The 13,788-nt window shown below is 45.4% G+C and overlaps 2 protein-coding genes across 2 annotated transcripts; both read left to right on the forward strand.

Annotated features, from left to right (window-relative positions):
• Positions 1-3,346: 3,346 nt before the first annotated feature.
• On the forward strand, positions 3,347-7,612 carry LOC120656046 (transmembrane 9 superfamily member 1-like). Its single transcript, XM_039934031.1, has 12 exons — positions 3,347-3,507; positions 4,065-4,257; positions 4,346-4,450; positions 4,600-4,617; positions 4,698-4,786; positions 4,873-5,025; positions 5,199-5,333; positions 5,425-5,591; positions 6,155-6,249; positions 6,341-6,714; positions 6,817-7,090; positions 7,162-7,612. Exons 1-12 carry the CDS (start codon positions 3,421-3,423, stop codon positions 7,227-7,229), a joined length of 1,758 nt encoding a protein of 585 aa, XP_039789965.1. The 5' UTR covers positions 3,347-3,420; the 3' UTR covers positions 7,230-7,612.
• Positions 7,613-9,256: 1,644 nt separating this feature from the next.
• Positions 9,257-10,192, forward strand: LOC120653570 (pentatricopeptide repeat-containing protein At1g08070, chloroplastic-like). Its single transcript, XM_039931285.1, has one exon. The coding sequence runs from the start codon at positions 9,257-9,259 to the stop codon at positions 10,190-10,192; it is 936 nt and encodes a 311-aa protein (XP_039787219.1).
• The last annotated feature ends 3,596 nt before the right edge of the window (positions 10,193-13,788 follow it).

Here is a 13,788-nt window from a genome sequence, read left to right on the forward strand (position 1 = left end):
CTGCGCCAACACTTGTCCCATGCTCAGGACCGCATGAAACGCCAAGCCGACAAGGGCCGTTCGGAACGAGAATTCCAAGTGGGCGACCGAGTCTTCCTCAAGCTCCAACCCTATGTCCAATCCTCACTGGTGCCACGGGCACATCAGAAGCTGGCCTTCAAATTTTTTGGGCCCTACTCGATCCTGCAGCGCATCGGGAAGGTGGCTTACAGGTTGGATCTCCCTGCTTCGGCTACCATTCACCATGTCTTCCATGTTTCACAGCTGAAACAGGCAGTTGGCGATCAAGTTGTTTCTTCTTCCCTCCCTGACGACCAAGCAGCGTTCTCCATCCCGGAACGTGTCCTCCAGCGCCGCGTCTCCGCGGGTGATCGCCCCGTGCTCCAAGGTTTGATCAAGTGGTCAGGGATGCCGGCGTCTCTCGCCACATGGGAGGATTTGGAAGCGCTACGTCAGCGCTTCCCACTGGCTCCGATTTGGGGACAAGTCGGCTCTCAAGAGGGGGGGGGGGTGTCAGCAGCCCCAGCCCACAGGAGACCGGCCCAAGAACCAGGCGGCCCAATAGCAAGGTGACCGGCCCAGAATGGGTACACTAGGCTAGTATATGTACTGAGAGATGAGGAGAGAATAGACAGAAAATGATGTAACAAACTAAACTCTATTCCTTTATCAATCCGACCTCTGCCGCCACGACATTCTTGCTGCCTTCCCGAACTCCAGTTCTTCCTCCTTCTCCCCGCTACCCTTCTCGATCCCTAACAGAACATACTGTGCGGCGTAGATGGGGCTCGTCGAGGCCAGATGCCATCATCTTCAAAGGATTCTCCCTGAGCACAGTGGCAGGCGAGGCAACTGCTCATCGAACGGTTCTACGATCCGCTGAGGGGAGCGGTGAGCATCGACGGCAGAGACATCAGGGCGTATGTACAATCTCCAGGCCCTGCGCCACCACATTGGGCTCGTCGGCCAGGAGCCGGCGCTGTTCGCCGGCACGATCAGGGAGACATCATGCTGGAGGCAGCGGCGGGGGCGAGCGAGGCCGAGGTGGAGGGCACGCAGTCCTGCAAAGAAAGCACAGCTGAATCAATTTGCTCGGCTCATGTAGCCTCTGCTTTGCTTCGATGGCGCCAAAGGATGTCGGGCCAATTGGTTCCGGCAGTCCGGCGGCACTCCGGAGGTCGTGGGTTCGATCTTCGGGAGGGGCGAATTTCTGCCTCCGGTTAAAAAAACCCCTCGTCTGCCTCATGTCCAGAGCACTGTGGAGCCCGGCCTAACTCACAAGGCGACGGGCCTCCGTGTAGGGGGTTTTCTTGGCCTGCTGTGAGAAAGTCATTCTACCTCTCAAACAATACCGTGGGGACGGTCTTACCCCTGCAGGTCTAAGTTTTTTTTTTGCTTTGCTTCGATGGCGAGGCCGGCGGAATCTTCTACGCGAGTCGTCGTCGTCGTAGAGCCGAAGCTTCTCTACAGGTCCCTTCCCTTCGGTCCCTTGAAAACAAAAAGATTGCTTCTTTCAAAAAAAGAAAACAAAAAGATTGCAGTGTGATTTGAGATTCCCTGTGCGCGGCGCGGCGCGCCGCGTGGCGTGCAGCTGCGGAAAAGGAAATGACATGTGACCGGGCACTTTTCGTGCTTTGAGCTCCAGAGTCCACCTTCGCGTCAGCACCCACCGCATGCTCTCTGTTCTGTCCGCACAGTCAGATTGACGCGATCTGAATTTTTTTTTACAATTCCTCCAAATTCTTAAACCATGGTCGGTTTTGACTTTGGGGGTGTTGTTACTGGATAAAAAAGATAGTAACATAAGACTAGTGTACTAGGCCATTGTTTAGTTGCCTTTAAAATACCAAAACTTTACAAGATTTCCCATCACATCGAATCTTTAAACACGTGCATAAATTATTAAAAATTATTAAATATAGCTAAATAAAATAACTAATTACACAGTTTGTCTGTAATTTGCGAGACGAATATTTTGAGCCTAGTTAATCCATGATCGGATAATAATTATCAAATACAAACGAAAGTGTTACAGTACTTTGCACCAAAAACTTTATGCATCTAAACAAGGGCTTGGTGAAATATCAAATAAAACTATCTCCAAATTAATTAATTAGTTTACGGTTGATCGTAGAGAGGGTTTCCCTACAGTCGATTTTCCGGCCACTCTTTTTTTTTCATTTTTAGTAATTTTTTGTCCTTTTCTGATTAAAAAAGTTTAGAAAAAAATTAAGATAGTAAAATTTTCATAAAAAAATAAGGAAGCAAAAAAGTTTCAGAAAGAATTTCGGAGAGGTAGAAAAATGATGAGAAAAAAATTGAAAAGAGAAAGGCGGCTATTTCACATCCTTAAAAAAATATTTGAAAAACAAATTGAAACAAATTTGAAGGGAAAATTTTGAATATTCAGAAGAAAAAAAGTTTGGCAGAAAAAAAGTTTTATAAAAAAGTTTACATGAATAAAAGGAAAAAAATGGATCTCGCCGTGGCCGGCGCTTGGGCGAGCACCAGTCTTCCCCGCCGACCCACCGCCGGCACCGGGGGCGAGCGCCGGGCCCACAGCGCAGCGCATGCCTGCGGCCCCACCGCGCCTCCTGCCGTCGGCCCGCCGGCCACGCCCCGCCTCCCGCCGCTGGCCGCCATGGAGCAGAGGAAGGGAGGGGAGAGGAAAGGGGGAAGGGAAATGGGAGAGAGGAAGAGGAAGGGGAAGGGAGCCGCGCCATGGAGCCGCCGGGATCTCGCATTGGGGATCCAGATGGAGAAGAAAAGCGAAGGGGAAAGGAGAGGGGAGGCAGAGAGATAAATGTCACGTGGGCCCTGTGCACGTGGGTGAAATCGACTGTTGGAAGGAAAGGTTTATGATTAGTTGTAATTTCAGCATTGGAAGAGTAGAGCTAGGAGTATCTCAAAGACAGAATAGACCTAATGCTACAATTTTGATACGAGAAGTCTCAAGTTCGACAGAAAGATCCACCCTAGGCCTTAATAGCGGCAGTTCTGATTCAGTAAGAAAAGAAAAGAGTATAATATACCTGTAAATCCTAAATTTTCGAGGATATATTACTTGGATTCATCAACTTTGAATTTGTATCCATAAAATTTTTAAGTTGTTCATAGCAGGTTCATACATAGCATAGCATCGAGGAAAAAAAATAAAATGAAATAACCAAAAGGCAAAAGATACTCCAAAAAGAATCTGCAAAAAAGAAAAAAAGAAAAGAAAAACCTGACGGTCTCCCCGTGTAGTATGCACGACTGCTGCAGCACGACGTGCTTGTAGTTTGTACAATTGTACACTTGCCTCAAAAACCTCCGGCTTCCCCTGGCCTGACCCCTGCACGCCCCCTCCAGCACACAAGCGGGGAGAAGAACAGAGACACGGGCACCGCCCCGCGCCGCGCCGCGCCATTCACTTCGCCAATGGCCTCCGCCGGCGGCGCCGCGCTCGCCGCCCTCGCGCTCCTCGTCCTCCTCCCCGTCGCCGTGGCCTCCGACTCCGACCACAAGGTGGGTACCCGACCGGCGCGTCCCGCCCCCACGCCTCTCGCTCGGTCAGAAGCGAGCGCGCGCGCGCGCGCTAGCTGCATGAGCGTCGGAAAACCAGCTTCCTGGTGCCGTGCCCTCCCTGCGGCGGCGGCGGGCTCGGTCCGCGTGCTAGGCTCCGCCCGCCGCTAGATCCGCGCTCGCTCGAGGGGTCAGATCTGCGTGGCGCCGCCCCGGGCGGGCGGGATCTCTGGGTGGTACGCCCACGAGATCGAGCCGTCGTGCGGGCGCTGGATCTTACCTTTGCCAGTGGCGGATTGGGGTTGGGAGTGAAAATGGGTGCGGGCTTGTGTTGATTATTTAACCTCAACGTTCGACCTGTTGCTGAAGTGCATGTTATAGGACTCTATGATATTCAGCTACCTATTGCTTGTGATACGTAATGTAGTTGGTCTGCAATGCCTGGCCTCTAATCGTGTGATTTAGATGACTTTTGTGCCCGTCGTGTACTGCGGATAGAAGGTTTTCCGTCAGGAAGTTGTTTCATTCTTCGACCTGATCACCGCTGCTGTTTCTTGCAGTACCAAGCAGATGAGCCCGTGACGCTCTGGGTGAACAAGGTTGGCCCGTACAACAACCCGCAGGAGACGTACAACTACTACAGCCTCCCGTTCTGCCATGCAACAGAAAACCATGTGCACAAGTGGGGAGGGCTTGGCGAGGTCCTCGGTGGGAATGAACTCATCGACAGCCAGATTGACATGAAGTTCAGGAGTGAGTGAGCTATGCATTGTTCTGTGTCCTGCTTCAGTACTTCAACATTGAAGTGGGAAGGTGCCCTGACTGTCATGCTTTGTCTCAGAGAATGTTGACAAGGGCACCATTTGTTCTCTTGATCTTGATCCTGACAAGGCCAAGCAATTATCAGATGCGATTGAAAACTCATATTGGTTCGAATTCTTCATCGGTAAGTTACCTATTCTTCATTTAGATTGAATACTGTGCCTGCTGACTGACACTTAATTGATAATTAGGTTTATATACACTTGATATACTGACTTAAAACTGATTTCCTTTTCTGGATATGCTATCCTCTGCTACTGTGCTGCATTCAAGATGATTTGCCTCTGTGGGGTATGTATGTATGTACTCCTCATGTTATTTATATTCTCTCTTTAAGACCTTCTGTAGCCTTAGCTTTTCCAGATCTTCAGGTTTTGTTGGAGAGGCAGACAGAAACAATGATAACAAATATTTCCTTTTCACCCACAAGAATATTGTCATCAGATACAATGGCAATCAGGTTTATGTTTAACTAACACGAGCTTATATCACTTTCCTTCACATAACTGTGATTGCTTACCATCCTTGCTACTTTTGTCCCTGCAGATTATCCATGTTAATCTTACCCAAGAAAGTCCAAAGCTTATTGATGCGAATAAGGCAATGGGCATGACATATTCTGTCAAGTGGGAACCAACGAACATAACATTTGCTCATCGCTTTGATGTGTACCTGGACTATCCTTTCTTTGAACATCAGGTAAATGGTATATGATTTTGCAATCAAAACAAATGTTCTTGGCTCTTGGTAACTAAAATTTACAGTACCAATTTTTCACTATAATCATTTTCTTTAACTTCATATTCTAATTGGCACGTAGCATATATTCTTATTTTTTATTCTCTGATCACGGATATTGCCTGTGATTGCAGATTCACTGGTTCTCAATTTTCAATTCTTTCATGATGGTTATCTTTCTCACGGGACTAGTGTCAATGATACTGATGCGGACTCTCAGAAATGATTATGCAAAATATGCTCGTGATGACGATGATATTGAAACTCTGGTAGTTTTCTATACAGATGATATGCATATACTGTTCTTTCAGTAAAGTTTTAAAGAATCCAGTTTTGCTGATATACTTTATCACGCATCAGGAAAGAGATGTCAATGAAGAATCTGGATGGAAGCTTGTGCATGGTGATGTTTTCAGGCCTCCTAGAAATCTGGTTCTTCTGTCATCTCTTGTCGGTATTGGCACACAGTTGGCAGCACTTATTCTGCTAGTAATTTTGCTGGCAATCATCGGAATGTTGTACATTGGGTATGCACTTAATTTACAATGTTGCTTCATAAAATACCTTTCTCTTTACATGCATCTTCCAGTAAAGCCAGCATTGTAATGAATCTGCCAGAATTGGTATTGCTTCTTTATACTTTGCCTTTCCAAAGGTCATATACATTTGATGTTACAAACATAAAACTTGCTAAATCTCATATCTCCTAAAAGTAGAACCTTTGAGTAGCATAGTCTTTTTTTTTTTTTTTGCTCCAGCCTCATCCCAGAGACGTAATGCTTGAAGAGTCTTCTAATGAAATCCAGACCCATTTCCTTGATCTATCCTCCTGTTCTTTAACTACTTAAAGTTTTGCTATGGTCTCCAAAAAGAAAAAAAATGTTCCTAGGAAAACTTTGTGCCCCACCATAATCCTAGTAATTCTTGGTGTTTATGTAATATTTAGAATTAGGACATCTTACCTATCTATCGCAAGCAACTGCACAATTTTAATATAAAGCATGCTGATTCCACTTTGTTTTCTTGAAGGATAATTGTACATAGTTATGCTACAGAAAATATCACTCACCATGTGTTCTTATTCTGCCAGGCGAGGAGCTATCGTCACAACATTCATTGTTTGTTATGCTCTTACTTCGTTTATCTCTGGATACGTCAGTGGTGCATTATACTCACGGCATGGGGGTACGGGCTTATTTGTCATGTAAAATGGGACTGTGTACCTATGTTTCTTATGAGGTCCTGACTTGTTTTAAATCCTTTTTTTGATGAGCAGGGAAAAACTGGATCAAGGCGATGGCCATGACAGCATCACTTTTTCCATTTATGTGCTTTGGAATTGGTCTAGCGCTTAACACTATTGCTATATTCTACGGATCATTAGCTGCCATACCATTCGGTACAATGGTGGTTGTTTTTATCCTGTGGGCCTTCATCTCTTTCCCTCTTGCTCTTTTGGGGACCGTTGTTGGTAGAAACTGGAGTGGCGCCCCAAACAATCCGTGCAGAGTAAAGACTATCCCTCGTCCTGTTCCTGAGAAGAAATGGTACCTCACACCATCTGTCATTGCACTTATGGGAGGACTGCTTCCTTTCGGTAGTATCTTCATTGAGATGTACTTTGTCTTCACATCGTTTTGGAACTATAAGGTATGGAGTACTAATCTGTTTTGTTCATCGTCATTGTTTCATTACTAAGGAGGCTTGGGAGTTGACGCTGACGCCTCTTCCTTTTTTATCAACTATTGACAGGTGTACTATGTTTATGGGTTCATGTTGCTGGTCTTTCTGATCCTCATAATTGTAACCATCTGTGTAACAATTGTTGGTACATATTTCTTGCTAAACGCTGAGAACTACCACTGGCAGTGGACTTCATTCTTCTCTGCTGCTTCCACTGCTGTTTATGTTTACCTGTACTCCATATATTATTACCACATGAAGACCAAGATGTCAGGCTTCTTTCAGACGAGCTTCTACTTCGGCTACACCCTAATGTTCTGCTTAGGTTTAGGAACACTATGTGGTAAGATCTGCGCTTAATATGTACAAACTCCAGTGCGATTTCAATTGATATTGTTTGGTTGTTTAATCCAGGTGCCGTAGGATATCTTGGATCAACATTGTTCGTGAGGAGGATCTACCGGAATATAAAGTGTGACTAAATGAAGAAATGTCAAGCCAATCCTGAGGAGTGGGGGAGGAAACTGCATACCAGAGCCTTGTTTCTTTGAGGACCATTCATTCATGTATCTGCCACTGCCACCAAGAAGCAGGGCGTGTTTTTTGTGGAATATGATTTTTTGGGACGAGCTGCAAGCCCTTCACTTGTCCTCTTTGTTTCTCTTTGATCTCGCTTGGGGCGATAAATTTTCATGTTAGTTATATAGCAGCGATTGTAGTTGTTGAGTAGGAGCTCTAGTATATATCACAATTGTTATCCTTGAACCCATGTGAACCTTTATTGATGGGTATAAACTGTAACATCCACGTTACCTGATGTATGATGATAAACACAATTCCAAAAGGTCAATCCTTTTCAGCCTTAGGCTTGAGCATTTTGAGGTTAAATTATGAAGTAAATTACAAAAAAAAGGCCTGGTTGGTGTAACTGAAAGTGAAATTAGATTAGCACTGTCTCAAAGGTGTATAATCTGGAAATTGATACCCAATTGAAATCTCTTACAGTATGTCCACCTTGGATATTTCCCCCTAAAATTGTGCCCCGTTTAGTTAGGCCTTGTTTAGATTCCAAAATGTAAAATGCAAAAATTTTGTAAATCACATGGATGTACTAAATGTAGTCAAAAAATAAATCACATTACACAAATGGACTGTAAATCGCGAGACGAATCTAATTAGGACGTGATTAGACACTAAATTGCTATAGTAATGCTACAGTAAACAAACTCTAATGATGGATTAATTAGGTTCATTAGATTCGTCTCGTAGTTTACAGACGAGATCTGTAATTAGTTTTGTGATTAGTCTACATTTAATACTTCAAATATTGAAGATTCGCTTCTAAAAACGCAAAAATGTAAAATGCAAAGTGAACTAAACACACCCTTAGTGAAAATTTTTGGTCCAAAGGTCACATCGAATATTTGACCAGACGTTGAGAGAGATTTTTAGGCACTAATTAAAAAACTAATTTCAGAACTCGCTTGGAAACCGCGAGACGAATCTTTTGAGACCTTTGACCGTATCATTAGCACACGTGAGTTATTGTAGCACTTATGGCTAATCATGTACTAATTAGGCTCAAAAGATTCATCTCGTCGTGTACATCCAAATTGTGCAATTAATTTTATTTTTTAACTATATTTAATGCCTCATATATGTGTCCAAAAGGGAGGTAAAAATTTTTGGGTGAAATTTTTTGGTAACTATACGGGCTGTTGTACTATTTTGCAGTCAAATGAGTGTTTTTTTTTGGGTGAAAAGAAAACTAGTTAAATGTTCAACATGCTGGGTATAGATACTGAGAAATGAAATGGACAGTAGTTGGCAGAAACCCATTTGTGGTTACACGAAACTTAGACAGCAAACATAAAGTTTGATGTGAACATGACATCATTAGCGTTTTTTTATTGTAGTCCAAAAATTCAAAATTGAAACCAATTCTTGAGATCCTATCAGGAAACGTGAGAAAACTTCCCGGAATTTTAGAGAAATCATTTAAATTTTCACACGAATCAGAATTTCAGAGAAAATATGTAAATTTCCATATATGAACCCAGAATTTCAGAGAGTATGGCCTTAGTTCCGCCGTAAAGTTTTTGAAATAGAATCTTTTCACATTTGAGGTATTAAATATAGACTAATTACAAAATTAATTACAGAACTCGTCTGTAAACTACTAGATGCATTTACTAAAGCTAATTAATCCATCATTAGCACATTTACTGTAGCAATTTAGTATCTAATCATGACCTAATTAGGGTTATTAGATTCGTCTCGTAATTTACAAGCAAATAATGCAATTAGTTTTTTATTTTGTCTAGATTTAATATTTTATGCATGTATCGCACATATTCGATGTGATAGTTTTGAAATTTTAAATTTTATATCTTAACCAGGTCTATGTTTTGCTGACAGAACATACTCAAATTCCTGTACACACCAGCGCGCGCACTTTGAAAAACAAGAGACTTGGAGGCGGTCCGGCTCGAGCTCGCCCCCGGTTGCCATGCCCGCCCATCGCCACCGCCAGGTCCGCCACCGCCTCCGCTTCCTCGCGACACTCGTCGGGCTCCAACCCGCCGCCGCCGGTTTCTCCACGGCGCCGTCCCGTGGGTGCCCGCTACACGCCGCGCTCGCGCGCCGGGACGCCCCAGCGGCGGCCGCGCTCGCCCTCTACTCCAGCATCCGCGCCGCAGCCTCGCCGACCCCCTACATATTCTCCCTCCTCCTCGCCTCCCTCGCCTCGTCCTCGCCTCGCGCTTCCTCCCCCGCCGCAGGCGGATGCGATGGCCGCGCCGTCGCGGGGCTCGCGCACGCGCAGGCGCTCAAGTGCGGCGCGCTCGCGCACACCGTGGTCACCAACTGCCTCCTCAAGCTCTACTGCGCGCTCGGCCTCCTCCCCGACGCGCGCAGGGTGTTCGACACGACTGGCGCCTCCGCGCTAGACGCCGTCTCCTGGAACACGATTGTGTCGGGGTATGGTAAGAGCGGCGACCTGGAGGCCGCGCGTGAGCTATTCGTCAGAATGCCCGACAGGAGCTTAGTTTCCTGGAGCGCGATGGTCGACGCGTGCGTTCGCGCGGAGGAGTTCAGCGAGGCGCTGAGGGTGTTTGATCGGATGATGGAGGAGGGATTTAGGCCAGACGCAGTAGTTCTGGTCAGCATGCTCAAGGCTTGCGCACATCTTGGTGCTGTTGAGAGGGGGCGTTGGGTACATAAGTATCTGGAAGCAGAGGGGTTTGGGAGGAGGCCAGTGAATGTCATGCTTGAGACTGCTCTTGTGGATATGTATTGCAAATGTGGGTGCATGGAGCGGGCTTGGCAGGTCTTCGATAGAGTTCAGAGCCGCGATGTGGTGTTATGGAATGCAATGATTGGCGGGCTTGCGATGAATGGTCATGGCAAGCGTGCAATTGAGTTGTTCAGAAGGATGCTTGTGTAGGGAAACGGGTAGGCTACGCTAGCATCACTACCGCATAAACCCAAGATACTTGCGAGTAGAAGATCATAGATCGTTACCACTAGACGCGCAGCGCAGCGGAAGAAGTCGCGCGTCGATGTAGAGGAAGTAGTCGATCACGTCCCACGAACCGAGCTCCTCGTACTTGATCCCAGCAGCCGATCAGCGCAGCAGTCGCAGCAGCGCCTCCACGGAGTCCACACGTACGGGGATGAAACGCCGGGCGTCGGTGTGCTAGCACCGCACGCACGGCAAGGGCGGCGGCCGAGAGAGAGGGAGGGGCGGCGGCTAGGGAGGTGGCGCGGCTCAGGTCTTCGCCCCCCTAGCCCCTCCCTCATATATATAGGGCGTACTAATGGGCTTCTATCTCATAGGCCCATTAGTAACCCTAATCCCTCTTGGATTAATATCCACTTGGGCCTTTAAACCGTATTGTGATGATGGGCTCTTGGGCATATCACCAACAATCTCCCACTTGCACCAGAGACAATCATACATGCAAGCTTTCCAACATTCCAAACCCCTTAAGTGTGTGACCCGTTAGGTTCATGTGTAGGTGGTCGTGATCGGAAATCATTTCCGAATCACAAGTCAATAGCGGCACCTAGCAGGGCATAGTGACTCACAAATACACATAAAGATCATATCGGCCGAACCATAGATATACTCATACATCGATCCCTTTGCCACACGATACCAGTCAAGCTCAAAGCGAGATGCGTGCCACCTTTGTGATAGCTCGACCATTCTCTCGATCTAATAGTGGATTCTATTCATAACTAACCTTTAGTCGTCATGATTAACTCTTTAATCACTTTGGCATGGCCATGCACTTTCAAATCCAACTATCTCGAGGGGCCCAGAGATATCTCTCCCGTTATCTAGGAGGGGCAAATTCCATCTTGATCCACTCACATCCCATTCCATGTTTCATGACATACCTGTAAGCTGCTTTTGTAACTACCCAGTCACGGAGTAGCGTTTAGCAGCCCCAAGATGCACCACTACACACAGTGAGAAACAATGGCGATCTCAGGTCTAAGGATTCAGTAGGTATAACACTCAAGAACAACTGATGGCACATACAAAATAACAATCCCAACATTGTCTTGGAGTGGGTCAATCCAACACCATGTTCACCAACATGTGTCCACATCATTAATCCGATATCTCCATATCCATGATCCGTGAAACATGATCATCAATTAATGCATGTGCTAGTCTCAACGTCGTTGTTGTCCCACACAACGACATAAACTAGGGATAATTTAGAATCATATCATTTTCAACAAAGAGTTTCACGAACAAGTCACATACTTGATAATCAATGTAAAATAATCATCCATGGAACAAATAACAATTATTTATCATTACATAAACATACTCATGACACAAAATCTCCCACGCACACTAGAATCACTGATGTAAGTATCTAATACCCATAGATCTCATGTGCGCCTCATGCTTTGGTTGTGGGAGAGGCTTCGTCAACGGATCAGCAACGTTTGAATCCGTGTGCACCTTGCAAACCTTCACATCACCTCTCTCAACAAAGTTACGGATGAGGTGATACTTTCGCAGTATATGTCTGGACTTCTTAGTTGTTCTAGGCTCCTTTGCTAGTGCAACGGTACCACTATTATCACAATAGAGGACCACTGGACTGGACGCACTAGGAACAACACCCAAGTCAGAAACAAACTTTCTGATCCAAACAGCTTCTTTTGCAGCTTCGGAAGCTGCAATATACTCGGCCTCTGTCGTCGAATCAGCCACCGTATCTTGCTTGGAACTCTTCCAGCTCACTGCCCCACCATTGAGGCAGAAAACAAAACCGGATTGCGATTTGGAGTCATCTTTGTCTGTTTGAAAACTAGCATCGGTGTAACCCTTTACAAGGAGCTCATCTTCGCCTCCAAATATTAGGAACATATCCTTAGTTCTTCTCAAGTACTTAAGGATACTCTTTACAATTGTCCAGTGAGGTTCACCGAAATCTGACTGATACCTGCTCGTAACACTTAGAGCAAAGGAAACATCTGGGCGCGTGCAAAGCATAGCATACATGATCGACCCTATGGCTGAAGCATAAGGAATCGTACTCATCCTCTTTTGCTCATCAGGTGTCGTAGCACACTGACTCTTGTTTAGAGTAATGCCATGTGACATTGGCAAGAAACCTTTCTTGGAATCTTGCATATTGAACCGATTCAATATCTTGTCAATGTACGTGTCTTGGCTCAATCCAATTAGCCTTTTTGATCTATCTCTATAGATCCTAATACCCAGAATATAAGCCGCCTCTCCTAAATTCTTCATCGAAAAACTCTTTTTCAATGAGGTTTTAACGGCTTCAAGCATTGGAATATCATTTCCGATCAGTAATATGTCATCCACATATAGGACCAGAAACACAAGTGCGCTCCCACTAGCCTTTTTGTAAACATAAGGCTCATCTTCATTCTTGATGAAGCCAAACCCTTTGACTACTTCATCAAAACGAATATTCCAACTCCGAGATGCTTGCTTCAATCCATAGATGGACCTCTGAAGCTTACATATTTTCCCAGCATTTTTAGGATCGACAAAACCTTCAGGCTGTGTCATATACACATCCTCACTTAGATGTCCATTAAGAAAAGCGATTTTGACATCCATTTGCCATATCTCATAGTCATAATATGCGGCAATTGCTAGGAGAATCCGAACAGACTTTAGCATTGCGACGGGCGAAAAGGTTTCCTCATAGTCAACACCTTGAATTTGTCGGAAACCTTTCGCCACCAATCGTGCCTTATAGATGTGAACATTTCCATCCATGTCTAATTTTTTCTTAAAAATCCACTTACAGTCGACAGGTCTTACACTGTCAATCTGATCGACCAAGTTCCAAACTTGATTATCATGCATGGATTTTAACTCGGATTCCATGGCTTCAAGCCATTTGTCGGAGTCGGGTCCCATCATTGCTTCTTTGTAGGTCAAGGGCTCATCATTTTCCATCAATAATACATGGCGCTCCTCCGTAATAAGGAGGTTGAGCTTGTCAGTAGCGCGACGTGCCCTTATAGACCTTCGTGGGGCTGGTGCCTCAACTACGGGTTCTACAACATCTTGCACATCCCGTGGATCTTCAGTGGGTGCTGAAACAGTTTCGGGTGTTTCCTGAATTTCTTCAAGTTGCACCTTGCTCCCACTAAATCCTTTTGAGAGAAACTCCTTTTCTAAGAAAACACCATTGCGAGCGACAAACACTTTGCCTTCCGCCTTATTGTAAAAATAATATCCTTTGGTTTCCCTAGGATACCCCACAAAGAAACATTTGTCTGACTTTGGAGTGAGCTTATCTGACATCAAACGTTTGACATAAGCCTCACATCCCCAAACTTTGAGAAAAGATAATCCGGGACGCTTCCCAGTCCATATCTCATATGGTATCTTCTCAACAGACTTACTTGGAACCCTATTCAGTGTGAACGCAGCAGTTTCAAGAGCATAACCCCAAAATGACAATGGAAGATCAGCTTGGCTCATCATGGACCTAACCATGTCCAACAAGGTTCGGTTCCTCCGTTCGG

Source organism: Panicum virgatum, chromosome 1N, assembly GCF_016808335.1.
Source record: "Panicum virgatum strain AP13 chromosome 1N, P.virgatum_v5, whole genome shotgun sequence".
Lineage (NCBI taxonomy): Eukaryota > Viridiplantae > Streptophyta > Magnoliopsida > Poales > Poaceae > Panicum > Panicum virgatum.

What these genes read in the sequence shown, in the direction of transcription:
- LOC120653570 (XM_039931285.1), top strand. Translation starts at nt 9,257, where the DNA reads ATGCCCGCCCATCGCCACCGCCAGGTCCGCCACCGCCTCCGCTTCCTC.
- LOC120656046 (XM_039934031.1), top strand. Translation starts at nt 3,421, where the DNA reads ATGGCCTCCGCCGGCGGCGCCGCGCTCGCCGCCCTCGCGCTCCTCGTC. An exon ending in ATCCTTTCTTTGAACATCAG is followed by an intron (nt 5,026 to 5,198) that starts GTAAATGGTATA and finishes CTGTGATTGCAG; the next exon opens with ATTCACTGGTTCTCAATTTT. An exon ending in CATCGTTTTGGAACTATAAG is followed by an intron (nt 6,715 to 6,816) that starts GTATGGAGTACT and finishes AACTATTGACAG; the next exon opens with GTGTACTATGTTTATGGGTT.